General features: G+C 42.7%; 1 protein-coding gene across 3 annotated transcripts in view; it reads left to right on the top strand.

The window, feature by feature from the left end:
* Positions 1-15,147, top strand: part of TEX11 (testis expressed 11) — a 62,085-nt gene that overhangs the window by 23,902 nt on the left and 23,036 nt on the right. For 2 of the 3 annotated variants that reach the window (XM_059732939.1, XM_019492859.2), the window contains exons 13-19: positions 1,802-1,953; positions 4,106-4,191; positions 6,946-7,083; positions 11,035-11,137; positions 12,579-12,703; positions 13,771-13,856; positions 14,569-14,622. In XM_059732939.1, coding sequence (XP_059588922.1) covers positions 1,802-1,953; positions 4,106-4,191; positions 6,946-7,083; positions 11,035-11,137; positions 12,579-12,703; positions 13,771-13,856; positions 14,569-14,622 — 744 coding nt within the window. The remainder of the gene's footprint in view (positions 1-1,801; positions 1,954-4,105; positions 4,192-6,945; positions 7,084-11,034; positions 11,138-12,578; positions 12,704-13,770; positions 13,857-14,568; positions 14,623-15,147) is intronic. The other variant, XM_059732940.1, reaches the window with a different exon arrangement.

The following is a 15,147-nucleotide window of genomic DNA, read 5'->3' as shown; positions in this document are numbered from 1 at the left end:
AATTTTCAAACAATATAAATCATTAAGGCTAGTTTATGAAAAAATTGCAATTTACAAGTCTTTAGAACCACATATCCTTTTAGAGATGGAGAGGTTATTCACTGTGCTTTTTAGCTTTTAAAAAAAACCCCTCAAAATATTTTATGTATATATAGAGAGAGGAGAGATGGATGATATTCTCTGGTTTGTTAAAGTCTCTTTGCACTGTGAATTAACTGGCCAGAGAAAGCCACTGGAGAGTTTCCCACAGGCAAGAGAACTTTTTGCTAGTGGAAACTGGAAGAGCATGGTGTGCCATCTCCTGTACTAGCCAGCCACTCCACTTCCCAGCATAGGTGGGTCAGGGCTGTGCATGTCAAGAGCATGCCATGCCATGGAACGTCCTGGGAGGGAGACATGGTATGTCTTGTTTTCTGTTGGCATGAATATGACTATCTCCATTTAGCTGTAACTTGTGCTGGTGGGCGTCAGCAGGCTCTGAATTATGAGACTGCAACTGGCTGCCTACCAGTTTCCCTCCAAGTTGTCCAACCACTGCTCAGAAAGAGTGAGCAATCCATGCCCATGTGATGGTGGGTTTTTTTTTCAGGTGATGTGATACTGCTGTTTAGGGCCTGCTTTAAATTTTCTTTACAAATTTCTCGTCAAGTCTGCCTACTTCTCAGATTTGGCAGCACTGTTGTGCAATGGGCTGCGGGATATTTTGGTACACTAGTAAGTAGCTAGACAAAACCGAAACAGAAAATATTTTTGGTCAAATTCAGTATCTACCTCTGTCATTACTTGTTCAGCTTTAGTAGTTTTCTTGGTAGGGACAAATTAGGATAGAAGACCAACATGACAAATAATGTTACAGAACATGTTTACCTAGGAGTGTCTCTAGATGATTGGTGATCACCACAACTTTGGGAGAATAATAAGATAGCTAGTAATGCACTTCAAATGAATGTCTAGCCACTCTATTAAGAGCCTTCCTAGGGATTAGCACTTACTCTGCAAGGCTATATCTTTTGGCATTTGCCTTGATGGGCCCTGTAACAACAGGCATAGTTCTTATGAGGGTGTTGCAAAGTGCTCCCTTCTTTCAGGGTTTGGGCACATTACCCCATAGTGCTTCTAGTTCCTTCCCATGATGTACTGAGCATAGGGCTAAACTCTGAGTCCATGTGTGATAGCAGAGCTGCAAATAAGATTCCCAGTGGCCTAAATCAAAAACTGAAGGTTTTGAAATTCTGATCTTGCTGCCTGTAGTTTTGGAAACAAAAAAAGTAAGAGTCTGGATGATAAGAAATGGCTGTAAGTAAGGAAGTTCCATTTCCTCTATTTTCACTTTTTGTTTCTGGTTTTGAATGCATAAAGCTATGCAGAACAGTGTTTTAACTTTACTTCTAGCTTTCATTATTTTGTGGGCTTTAATTAGTCTTTGAATATTTTTTAAATGTATGTGTTCATGGGTTAACGCAACAGATTTATCCTGGGGCCAAATGAATGGTTACTGGTTAAAGAGCCAGTTCTCACACTGATCTGTGGAACACGTGGGGTGCGTGGTCTCTATCCTTGTCATCTTCAGAAGGGTATATTTTCAGTCAGGCAGGTGGCATGGGATACTTGATGTAGGAAGGGTATCTTTCTCTAATTAGTTGCTCCACAGAATTAAAGAACTGGAGAACAACTGAGTCAGGTTATCTGGATTCTTTTTTGTGAGAAGTAATCTGAGTGAGAAATGTATTCCGTGGGTGTATGTGTTAGTTCCCAGAGGAGAAAGCTAATAGCTCTTTCACAAATGCATCTTTGTGAACAGGGAGTTGGTGGGTTTTGATTTTCTGAAGTCTGTTGCTGGGCGATTCGAGTCCTCGCCTGACCTTGGAAAGGTCATCCTGCTCCACATCGAGTTCCTGTTGCAAAGAATGAGGGAGCCACTTGCCAAGCAGAAGATCGAAGACATCATTACAGGTTTGTGTCTGTCCAGCGCCTGCTGTCATTTGCTGAAGACAGGGATGAATTGGCTTAAATATTGAATCTGTCTCTTCCTTCTCATTACCCCCTACTTTCCTCCGTCCTTTTTTTCCCTGTTTCTCTTACTTTCTCTCTCACAGGCTGTCTCTGACTTGTAAAGAATAGCAACAATAACAGAACTAGATTTATTTCTAGCACAGGCCCTTCTCTGTGATTTAGGCTGGGGTAAACATACATTTTAGCTGCTTTAAAAGGGTAGGGGATACTGCTGCTAGGTGGTGAGCAGCTGCAGTTACAAGCTGACTGGTGTTTCCACAATCCTGCTGTGACACAAGTTAGCTAAAACACTGCAACTTGAGGCTATTGATATCAGTGCAGTTGTTAAGTCCATCTGTAGTGAGGGTGACCAGTAAGAGGGAAAGGACATACTGACATTTCTGCACAGTGCAGAGGCATGTGTCGCAGACTAGTCCTATCATTGTTAAAATGCATTGAGTGCAAATCCTTGTTAGACACCTTAATGAACCTGAATACATGTACTTAGCATCTGTATCTCTCATTATCCTCTTTGGCTGCTCACAACTGTAGAGAAGGAGGTCACTTTTTATTTAGAGGCCTAACTACAATGTTAGGAGTTTAATTTTGGGCTTTTAAGTTAAAAAGTGGCAGTGTGTGTGTGTGAAATGCTGTGTTTTTCCTCTAAAACAGGGGTGGGCAATTATTTCGGCTGGAGGGCCACTTAGCAAGTTTTAGTGAGCTGTCAAGGGCCACAAGGGTAGCCCCGCCCCTTGACAGGTTCCCTGCCCCCTTGATTGCCACCTTGGGACTGGAAGTCCCACCCCTAACCTCAGACCTTTGCCACTAGAAGTTCCTCCCCTTGCCCCCAGAAATACTTCTTTTGGGAGGGGTGTTTGCCATCTTGGAACCCCCCAAAAAATCATATACTAAAAATCAAACATCTACTATAGCATAATTTAATTTAATTTTTAATTTTTTTCCCTGATTTACATGTTTGCATAGTTTATAGAGGTGATTGCATTATAGCTCAAAATAAAGTCTCATAATAGCTCAAAATAAAATCTTGTATGTGGGGGGAGTTGGGGGTGCGTGTGTGGGGGTTATGGGAGTGTGGGGTATTTGTGTGTGTGGGATTTGTGGGGTGGTGGGGTTTATGGGTGTAAGTGGGTGTGGGCCTCTCTCCACCATGGCGCACAGCTTCCTCTGGCAGCAGCAGCAGGAACAGCAGGCAGCGGGTCCTTGGGGTGCTCATGGCCCGCACCAGGCAAAGCCCCCCAGTGGCATGTGGCTCTGGCTGAGTCTGGGCAACTGCACATAGCAGCACAGAGCCCACCCGGCCCACTGGTGTGCACCTTCAAACCAGACCAGGTTGGCTGCAGGCCAGCATGTGGTGTTCCCAGCACTGCAGGTGGGAGCTGCATGCCATTGGGCCATCGGGCCGTTTCACCCCATGCCTCCATGTGGGGCTTTCAGCACTCCAGCAGGGAACCACATTTGGAGGCACAGAGCCTGCCTGGCTGGATGGTGTACAGATTGGGTGCCAGGGGGAGCTGTGTGCCATTGGGCCAGGTGGGCTCCATGCTGCCACGTATGGCTCCCTGCTAGAGTGCTGGCAGCCCCAGGTGGAGGCACGGAAACAGCCTGGTCCAGTCCCACACACATCCCCACACCCACCTACACACCCGACACACCCCCACCTCCCTCCTGCAGGCAGGAGCTCCCCTCCCCACTCACCAGCTGTCCAGTCACGTGCCATCACGCTCAGTGCATCCCCGTGGGGGTCCCAGCTGGAATGCTGGAAGCCCCATGGAGGTGGAAGCACAGAGCCCATCTGGTCTGATGGTATGTGACCTCTGAAAGCCCACCTCCTGTCAGCTTTCAGAGGGGCAGCCACGGGCTGGTAGTAATTGTTTTTTGGAGGGGCCCCATGGGCTGGATAGAAGGGCTTGCTGGGATAAATCCAGCGTGCAGGCCATATTTTGTCCACCCATGCTCTAGGAGATGGCAGAGCTACAAGTCACTACCTCCTTGGCTGGAGCTCTTGTTAAGTGTTTGACCATATTGTTTGTGAGTCTAGTCAGCATAGCCTGTCGTCCTCAGATAATTCTAAGGTGTCTCTCGCTCTTCTCAGGTCACTACACAGGAAAACAACTGTCAGCTGAAACACTGAACCAACTGCACATCATTCTGTGGGACAGAGCTGCCAAGAACTATGAGGTTTGGGACTAGATGGGAACTTTGTTCTTTTCTTAAAAGACAAGTGGGTTACTTTTCTTGGCTTGTTTCCTGTGTGTTGTGTCTGTTCCAGGTTGGAGATAAATAATCCTAAATTTGCTGCTCCAACTGGAGTTTGCTTTATTTCTAAGCAGCAACTTACTCTTTTACATCACATTTAGCAACCCAAGTGTGGTCTTGTTTTAGGATTTTTGCTCAGGAGTATAATTATTGCCAGACTAGATTTAGCTGATAAGTCCATCACTACCTGATGATTCAGAAGAGGGTATAGGAACCTTATAATAAATAATTCACTTATCAAATAATCTGCCTGTGGATAGTCACTTTCCTAACCCCTATCAGTTGGTGATGGACTAATGAGGATTTTTTTTCCTTTAGCTTATGTAAGGTATTGGTGGATGTTTGCATTATTTATATCAATATCCAATTCTTCTTTTGAATTGTCAAAAACTCTTGGACTTAGTGATGTTTTGTGGGACTGAATTCCATTGATTAATTATAGGCTATGCAGAGAAATATTTTTCCTTTAGCAGCCTGGCCATCTGCTGCCTTTTTTGCTCAGTGCCTCAGCTTCCCAGATGATATTTCTGACAGATGCATTCATTTTTGTGCAAGAAGGTAAAAGTTTTGTTTATGTCCCTGAGTTTAAGTGAATTTTAAAGGGCTCATAATTCTTTAAACCCCACTTATAGAAACAGAACATTACAGGGACAGGTGAAAATGGATCTTTTAATAATACCTATGTTTAATAATACCAGAGAGTTATCATGAAATAACCAAGGATTGGTAGCTTGTCAACTGCTCTCTGGGACTGCACATGTGTCCATACTTACTCTGTGGTGAGTGAAAGCGAAATTGTGGCAGCTAACCCCTCTTTCACTGGGGGTTAAGTTTTCGCACATTGGCTTCCATTCACCACAGAAGAGGCAGAGGGGTGTTGCAGACTAGTCACCCATCCTGCAAACCCTGATTAATTTCAAAGCAGGTCTGTTCTGAGCAGTGGATGAGGCAGGGTCCTACTGCATATACATCTGTGTAATTAAGAAAGAACAGTCAGTCATATAATTGAGGGCTCTGATTGTATTACATGAGGAAACTCAGTTTCTTGACTTTGCAACCATGATAATGTTTTGTAACATAGCATCTTATGTCATTTTCAAGGCTTTTAAAAAAGCAAACTGAAGAATGCAGAAATCCCATCATGTAGCTTCAGGCTGATATAAGATGGGCTGTTAGCAAGACTGGAATCCTCATATTCATCACACAAGTTCCTGCCACTGGAACTAATAGAGTAACTCACATCAGTAGCAGGTTTCATCCTTTCTGTGGACTAGCATGAAAGGGGGATGGTACATTCACCTTGCCAGTGGATTTCACAGCTGTTTGCTGACAGCAGAGGACTTGTGAGACTGCAGACTCTAGGGTCCCTCCCAGGATTTAGAAGGGTCTGTGTTCTAACAAGCACAGATTCTTTTGCCTCTTACCCAGAGTTTGAGCCCTTCTTCACCATCTCCTCCAATCTGATCCTGGTCCAGTCCCATCTCTTCCTCACTCTTGGCTCATGGACCCAGTCCTGTTCTTGTCTACCTAGACCCAGTCTCTAGTTCTTAGCTTCTTATTCTAGTTCCTGTCTGCTTGTCCAGCAGCCCTTGTCTCTTTCTCCGTGCTAGGTTTAAGTCCAAGTTTTCCTCTCCATTCCTGGTTTCTTACCCTCCACATCTAGTTCTGCTCTTCTTGCCCAGTCACTCTGTTCTGCCTTTGTTCCTTGTCTGCTCAGTCCCTCCCTTCTCTGTCCTCTGGCACTTTAAAACTGCAGAAATGAGGAAAAGACAAGGTGCTTCAACCCAAAATTATTTCAAATTAGATTTACTTAGTAATGAAATGCAGTAACATGCTGGTAAATATAGCAGCTCCAGGAAAAAAACCTGTTGTTCATTCCATTAGAGCTTAGATAGCTGTGTGACCTTCCTGAGGAATGTTCCAATTATGGGGATTTTCAGAACAGCTAAATGATCCCCTCATCATATGTTTGTTCAACGCTGTGCCTCAAAGAAACTGTGGAAAGACAATTCTTCAGTCATTTACGAGGACACTAAATTCCCACTGCCTGAGGAGCACTGTTTAGGAATTACCTAATATATATGAACAGGCACATACATAAGGAAAAACTGTTACCTATATACAAATTATAGTTCTTTAAGGTGTATTATGCACACACATATTCCATGACCCTACTACTGTGGCACATAGCATTGTCAAGATTGTGATGGCAAAGAAATTGAGGATTGGTTGGAGTGGCCAGAACTATTTATTTTCTTGCACAAGGATGTTTGTGATGAACACAGAACCCCAAAAAGAACTGCATGTCACTAGCTGCTGCCTCAAGTACACTGGACAGCCACCCACTTTTGGTGAAATACAGGGGCAATTCTTTATTGGGCAAAAGTTGCCGTTACCTCCCATTCCATTACTTGCTGTGGATCATAAGGGGACCATTTCTTTCTTGAGGCACTGATTCTGTTTCCTATTTGTGTCAACTCTCTACAAATTAACCCATCTTTTTACTGGATCATTTGGTGCTGTTTGAGTGGAAAAGGTTACATTAGAAATGGTGGTTGTATTTAACATGTGTGATTATCTGAATATTTTGGTTGGTCCCTCTGAAGTCTGTAGTTTAGCCTAGGAAAATGTAATTTAGACATCATTGGACTTTTTTGTTTGTTTTTAATTTTCTAGGCAAAAAACTACCCTGAAGCTCTTCAGTGGTACAACTATTCTCTCAGCTTCTATTCATCTGGGCAAATAGATCAAAATTTGGCTAAGCTGCAGAGGAACATGGCTTCCTGCTATCTTCATCTGAAACAACTTGAGAAGGTACTTCATTCATTCATTCGTTCATTCATTCATTCATTCGTTCATTCATATAGCAGTGCCATTGGGCCTTGATTAAAAATTCTGAAAGGGCGAAGTCATTTCCAGAGGTGCAGGATTACCCCAGCAGTCAATGCTAATGTTTTAAAATAAAGCTTTGTATCAATTTCAGTGGACTAAGTGGGTCCATGTGACCCAGTCATTTTACAATGTTGAACAGTTCCTCAAGGTTTGGGAACTGGAGTAGAGAGCCCTTAGCCTGCTTAGTCATGAACAAGCAATCACCATAAAATCTTTTTAACCTTTCATTAAAGATACAGAAGGAAGGAAGAACAAGTAAAGCATTTGAAATAAAGTATAATATAAGGCTTTCATTTTAACATCATCCCCTTTGCCCCTTCTCTTAGCAGGAGAGAATTTTTGTAGGGAAATCTGCATTTTTGATAGATGGTATTAAAGGTATCATAAACAGTCCTTTTTAGGGAATGAGAAAGTTTATTGAGATGGGAACTGTTGTAGGACTCTCATCCTGCTTCATGGAAGACAGAACAAGAAAAACACAAAAGGGGGGAAGAGCATGGAAACGTAGCAAGGATAGAAAACCTAGGTTCTGTTTCTGGGGCTGACTCCCACTTGCAAACCTCCCTGTTGGAGAAAGAGAGTCTATGCAAAGTCTTATCAGCCGTTCTAAAACTTGACAAGCTTGTAGCAGGGTCAGGTTGCTTAAAGTATTGTTCATTGCTTTCTTGCTGGTCATTGGTTCAGCCCTACATTGCAAAAGATGCAGTTTTGGCTAAGTCAGAATCCTGTTAAGCAGAAGGAAAAAAGGAAGAGATAGAAGAAATAAGGTAGGGAAGGAAAAGGAGACCTGAGGGAGGAGGTAACAGCAGAAATGCAAGTTTCACTTTCCTGGTTGTTTTCTGGGCTCAGCCAGAGCTGATGCAGTTGACAATGTCATCAGTGTTCTTCTCTTTGTCTTGTCCATCTCTTCAGGAGCTGTCAGGATGTGGCCCAGTGGTGTTGTGGTGGGTCCCCAGTGCTCAGGACACAGTGTGGGTGGTAGCTGTGGTAGTAGACCTCTCTCCTTCCAATGGACTCATTCTCCTGTGTCCTATCAATTGCTGAACCACAAAAGAGTGAGGGGTAGAACAGCCCATTCTCTCAGTATTTTGCTCACTAGCTCAGTCAAGCTTATGATGCACCAGTTTTGATCCATTGATTTCTTGTCCTGACTTAATGTAATCACAATGGCTGAAAGCCTCAGGGTAAAGGTACTTAGCTAGGGGGTCAGCAACCTGAAGTTCACTGATAATGCTGATCTGCTGGATGCAGAGAATAAGGGTTTTTAGAACCAGGTGGATGCCCTTCATAGGAGGACTAAATCAGCTGTCTGCCACAGGAGAAGGGAAGAGACTTATGCAAGCATTAAAATAGGTAAATGCAAGGTGTCGTCACGGACAGCTTAATTTACCTGGGAATCCACATCAGCTGGAACAGCAGTTAGGGCAATATTTCTGGTGCAGGGTACCTTAGATGGCCTGATACTGGTTGGAGGGACAGCAGACTCTCCCAAGGCACAGAAATCCAACTGTTCAAGTTGTACATGTTTGCACTCCTGCTGTATGTGGCAAAGGCATGGATCTTCAAGGAGACCCACACATGAAGATGCTGACCTTTGAAGTGAAATTTTATGTACAATTGTTTGTGGTCAGTTAGCAGGAACATGTCAGAAATCAGATGATCACAAATAATCAGTGCAAAAGAGACATTTGAGGACACAGCAATGAAGAAGAAGCTCTGGTTGTTTTGTGACATCTGCCAGATGGAGATGATCACCTGCTAAAGGCTGTGCTCAGCCTGGTAGAGGGCAGCAGAACGGGAGGCAGACCATGCTCCTCTGGCTAGATGACATAACAGAATGGTACAGTATGGTGAAAATCTACAGATTCTAAATGCTGAAGCACAAGACAGAGCCCAGTGAAGAGTTAAGAGACTGTCCTCTAAAGTTATCAGGCTGTGGGTGAGAGGAAGGTGCGTTCTTCGTTCACCAGCTATGATCTCAGGACAGTATTTGGGTATTATTCTTAGGCATTTTTGCTTGGATTAATTCCATTTTTAACTTTTTCTCACTTTCATATAACTTTCCATTATTCGGTTTCTTCAAGTCTGTCTTCAAGGAACAAATGTACTTTTCTTTTACATGCCTTTGCATGGCTGCTGCTGGGTGCTGTACTGATGAAAAGGAAAGCATGGCTTCTGTCATAAATAGTTTCCAGTCAAAGCTAGACAAAGGATTGAGGAAGCAGAAGGTATCCAGCAGATAAAGTGGTAAAATTGGAGGTTGGCCACATTTTGATCATAGTGTTTTTGATACTAAAAAACATTTAAAATAGAAGAGCACAAGTATCCCAGTTGCTACTTGCCCTGGCCATTATTTGTTAGGTCATTTATTGAGGGCATTGTGATAGAATATTTTTTCAAAGAGGCCACTGTTAGAAAGATTAAACATCCTGACTGCATCATTGGCAGAGCAGTCAGTAAGGAAACAATGCAAGTGGGCAGGTAGAGAGGGCTTCAGAGAGCAAGAGGATTGAGCCTAATACAGTGGAAAAGCTATCACTACAGCAAGGCCACCTTGGTGTTAGTTGTGAATAGATTGTTTTATGTAAAGCCGGTCATCAGACCTCTTAACTACAAGCAATCTCAGTAACAAAATGATTGAACTGAAGTTTGCACAGTAAAGACTGCTGTAAAGACCAAGAAAAGCAAATGAAATGAGTGCCTCTTGGCATAACAGCTAGCAAGACTCGGGAGACCCCCAGCTAGTATCTTCATCCAAACCTAAAAATCTTTCAACTCCAAATATGCAGGTTATAAAACCAACCCCACTTTTTTCTAACTTGACACTGTCTTAGGCACTTGCTTTACAAAGCCACTAGATGGGGCTGGAAGTTCTGCTTGTTCTGTATTAACACTTGGTGGTTAATAGAGCCAATTATGTCTCTGATCCCGAAGGAGCAGAGGGTGCTCTGAGGTGCAGTCAGTGGTGGCCTGTGAAGTTAAATCCATAGATCTAAGAATTGATTGAAACTGAAAGAGTTAAAGATGCTGGGAAAATGATTAAGAGTGTACTGGAATCCCTGGCCTCTGGTTTGGGGAGATCTACAAGTGGAAATTGTGTATGTGAAATGCAGGCTTAACTGCACCAGTAAATTTGGATTGAAAAAAGTTGCTGTTTTAAAAATTGTACTGTAAATTTGTTAGACACAGTGTGCAGAGCCAGTTTACTAGAGCTAGAGCATAGTGACGACTACTAGTAAAATTGCTAAGTTATTTACATTTTAAACTGGTTTTGAGCTCCCCACAACAATCATGTTTAAGATCTGATCCCTGCTTGAAAGTGAAAGTTCAGGCAAAAAACCATTTGACTGTTTGTGAAGAAGGGAAGAGAAAAACATATTTTCTTGCTGTTTCTTTTTTAGCCAGAGTATCTGAGGGAAATAGGACATTTGGCAGGGACACAGCCATGACTTAGAAGAGCTACCTTGGCAATTTCCAGTTATAACCAGTTTTGATTTGGCCGAATCGGGAAAATTTGAAAATTAATACCTCACACATCTCTAAGACATTTTAACAATAGCTCTTTAAAACATTGTGTGATGGCAGTCAGAATTGTGCTGTACACGTGCTGTTCAAGCAAGGCACATAACAAGCTTCAGTGACTGGAAGCTTGAAGTTAAAAAATTCCAATCAGAAACAAGACCTTCATGGTTAAAAACTTACAGTTAACCGTTCAAATAACTTCCCATGCACCAAGCTCAGCTGGGGAACTATACAAGTAACCACAATATAATCATTAGGAATGTGCTATCTCTGTTCAGTTCACCCCTCCTACCATGTGTTAGTGATTTGTCATAACTGAAGAAAAGTCTTGCTAATCTTTTCTGTGAACAGGCTAAAGAGGCAGTGAAGGAAGCAGAGAGGTGTGATCCTAGGAGCATCTTCACTCAGTTCAGTGTGTATAAGATTGCAGTCTTGGAGGGTAACGCTGACAAAGGTAGAAATAATCGGGTTTAATTGTGCTACGTAAATATGAACAATTGATTATTTTGCAGTTTTACTGCTTTGGTCTCTCAAAACAAAGGATCATGCGTTTTTTAGGTAAAGCTATAAAAATAATAAATGTTAACAGTGACCTGCTGGCACCTTCTTAGCCATTATCAGGGCACAGGCCCAACTGAAGAAAATGGGCCTTAGCCTTACAATGCTTCTTCATTTGTCTCCCAGTTTCCTTCACCCCTGCATCCTTTGGATATGCTGTCTTTATCTCTTACTGTGACCTTCTGTTCTGCTTCATGTAAGACCCTCTCCAACCAGACTGCTTTCCTTTATTCCACTGACATAGCTCTTACCAAAGTGTGATCATTTCAATTTGGCCAAATGTCAACTTCTCTGTTGTCTCTCTGTCTTCCTTGATCTCTCCGTTACTTTTGAAACAATTGATCATTCTCTCTTTTCTTGATAGCTATCCTAGTCTTTTGTGACATGTGATTCTCTTTCTACCTCTCTCGCAATTCTTTTGATATTTTCATTTTTCCCTCTCCTGCTATTCTGAAGAGTTCTTCTGGCAGAAGACTTTAGAGGATGTCATCCATTCACGTAGATTGAGCTACCATCTTGATTCTGATTTATGTATTTGTCCCTCTGCCTTTGACTTGTTTTCTCCTGTCTGATGATATCTTGTCCTGTCTCTGACATCTTCTTTTGGATGTTTTGTGTCAGTATAGCCAAAACTGACCTGCTCAACTTCCTGCTTGGTTCCTGACATCTCTTCTCTCTCTCATGGTTGACGCTTGTACCATTTTTCTCAGTTGGGCCTGTGCCCTGATAATGGCTAAGAAGGTGCCAGCAGGTCACTGTTAACATTTATTATTTTTATAGCTTTATCTAAGAAACGCATGATCCTTTGTTTTGCAGATCGTGTGCGCAACTTCCACACAGCCATGTGATGCTGACCCTGTCTTATTGGCTGTCTGTTTGTTACCCCCATGTTTCATCTTGACTCGTCTTAGAGTGTAAAATACATGAGGCATTAGTAGTCTCTTACTACATATTAGTTCAATACTCAGGATAGTGGGGTTCTCATTCTGCTACTTCAACACAAAATATAAAAGAACAGAAATAGTTGGAGGAAATGTTAAAAATCAGGATGTCTAATGGGACAAAAGGGGCAGAGTCTGGGGACCATCAGTTCTCCCTAGGAGGGCCCTACAGAGCAATGAACTCTGCAGCAAATCTTACAGGAGCAGTGTGTGCTTCCCCAGCATGCAGACTTGCAGGGACTGGTCATCCCCAACTATCAGACCTTGTGCTACTATTCCTGGGTGGTCTCATGATAATCAGCTGATATAATATTAATGTTAAAACAGCAGAGTACAGCCATCACCTCAGCTTCTGTGAGAAATCCCACTCACCATTTTTCTTTGTGTATATTTCAGCGGTGGAGGCAATTGTTTCAATGGGAAAGCTAGCAGAAGAGCCAGCCCAGCACGAAGACAAGCTGTTGGCAGATGGAAGTACAGTAACCAGCCTTTTAAGTTTAGCTGCCCAGATTGCATTAGAGGTAGTTAGAGCATAGCTTTCTCCTTGTTTTTATGCTTTATTTGTGTATAAGTGCAGTAGTTGCAGCCTGTTCTACTTATAGTCTCTTTTTGCTCTGTGATACATTAAAGAAGACCTCACAGCGTGGGCATAAATATACCAGATAAAAGGTATATCTTTTTTCCACTAGAGAAAGAATAAAAAAAAACTTATGAAGATTTTTGTTAAGGCGCAGATGTTAGTATTTAGAAATTGTAATCAGGTGCTTTCTGAAGAATTCTGTCAGCCATTGGCTACAGATTTTTTAATTTTGGGGGGTTATTACATCTTGATTAATGAAGATGTTAGATTTAGAAGGGGAAACTTCCTACTCATAGGGTACTGACAGACATGGAAAAATAAAAACCCAGCTCTTTCCCAGGTGAGGCATGTCAGTTTGACCCAGCACCCATATAGCTTGCACGCTTCAGCGGCACTTTCTGGCACTTTTATTTAATAGCTGATTCAATCAGCTATTAGATAAAAGCACCCCAAAGCCCTGATGAAGTATGTGAGCTACATAGACTGTGGGTGAGCCGGTTCAAACTAACATGATGCCTCTTCTGGGCACGTGCTGTGCTTGGTGCGGAGACACACCGAGCTGAAAGTAAAGCACTGGTTTTTGGAGTTTTTTCTGTGTCTGTTAGCAGCCATAGTGCTTAAAGAAGTCAGACTGGACTGGACAAGACTGAAAGACTATGAAAAGTCACTTGTCTCTTTTGGTTGTTTATAGGTTGTGACTGACTAGTGCATGCTCTAAATCAACAGTTCTTGGCTCCTGTTGCTTGTCTGCTGGGACTTTGTTCACAGCATTCCAGGTACTGATGGCTTCATCAGGCTGTGGATCCTGTTCTGTCCATGCAGTGATTGTGCTCGGGACTCAGGACTTTTCACAAGGGGATTTTTCCTTGCATCTGAGAGAGTTTCTGCTACAGAGTCCTTTTGCCTCTCCTCCATGTAAAGACCACAGCAGCCCAGCTGACATTTCCTGGTGAGGGAGGTAGTCTAAGGGTTAGCACAGCTTTTAGAAAATCTGCTTCTTGTTTTCAGAATGAACAACATGCCGCAGCTATAAAAGCTTTGGAGTATTTATCTCAGAACTCACAAGACTGCCAGCAAGTGTTTATAGCTTTAAAGTAAGTACTTGAGGTACTAACCTAACCATAAGGGTGGGGGATCCGTACTGTATTTCTGTGTTGCATCTGAAGTCAATGATAAAGTGTGTTGATAAAGTGAAGAAAGGAGTGGGAGATGTATGCAGTTACCCAAATATCAGCACCGTGAGGCTAGGCAGCAGCTTGTCTGCTCGCACAGTCCTGAGCACTTGATGATTGTGCAGCTGTAGCCCTGTCCTGAACTATGGCACCTTCAGCTGGGCTTGTCTGAGACCTCTTCTAAGCAGAAGCTGTCAGTTGCTTTGGATTCATGATGATGTGGATGAATGACCAGCAACATTAATGAAAGTGCAACAAATGCATTTGACTTGCAGCTCGTGATCCCCACAGGTGAAAAGGCCCAGTTCATGATGAATCCTGATTTTTAGCCCCTGAACCTGGGCTTTTAGATGACTAATTAATGTGTCATTGAAATGCATTATTCAAACAGAGTAGAATAAATAATAAGATGAACATATTTCCTTTTCTGTTTACTTAAGCCAGGTTGGCCCTGATTTAGTTTGAGATGTGAGATTTGTTGATTGTTTTATAATCTTAAACCTGGTCAGATTGCCTATTTTTATCAGTGGGTGTCTTAAACTGATGGCCTGGGGTCCCTTGGACCTTTTGGGCAGATGATGTTCGTGGAGATGTAATTTTTAAGTTTTATTTTCTGTATTTCTTCTTCGTGTAGGTGTTTGATTCGTCTTGTCTTGTCAAAGGTCATAGCAGAGCTTGAAGAGAAGAGGTGAGTCCATTTGCCAGTACATTTCCCTGCTGCAGCTAGCTGCTTAGTATGACGGCTATGTGGTGTTTATTTTCTTACAGCATGGTCCTTATTCAAGCCAAACTTCCAGACTTGAACCACTGACCTCAGGTGTAACCCTGCCTTGATCTTTTGTAACTTGTCTCCCAAATACTGCTCTGCCCTGCCTCTCTCCCATTAGCTGAATGCCAGCTGAGCATTAAGTTAGTCCTCAGCAAGGAATGTGAATCAGGGAGCTCTTCTAAGGCTGATGATATCTCAAGTTGATGCTAGGATGGGAACAATGTAGCCTTCTATGGTAGACTCCAAGCACTTCACATTTGGATGCTGTGTTCTCATAAGCTCAAGAACTGAAGAGTTCCAGTTGTGGGGCTTGGATAGGGCGGCCATCCTGGAGAACAGCCTGGTTGTCCTCTGTTGATACAAAACCGGACACCTTTATGTCCTCTATTTTTCTTTTGTTAAAACCCAAGAGAAAATAGAGGACATAAAGGTGTCTGGTTTTGT

This window comes from Alligator mississippiensis, chromosome 8, assembly GCF_030867095.1.
Source record: "Alligator mississippiensis isolate rAllMis1 chromosome 8, rAllMis1, whole genome shotgun sequence".
In the NCBI taxonomy this organism is placed as follows: domain Eukaryota; kingdom Metazoa; phylum Chordata; order Crocodylia; family Alligatoridae; genus Alligator; species Alligator mississippiensis.
The sequence above is the reverse complement of the archived record's forward strand: the minus strand, read 5'-3'. Positions and strand labels throughout refer to the sequence as shown.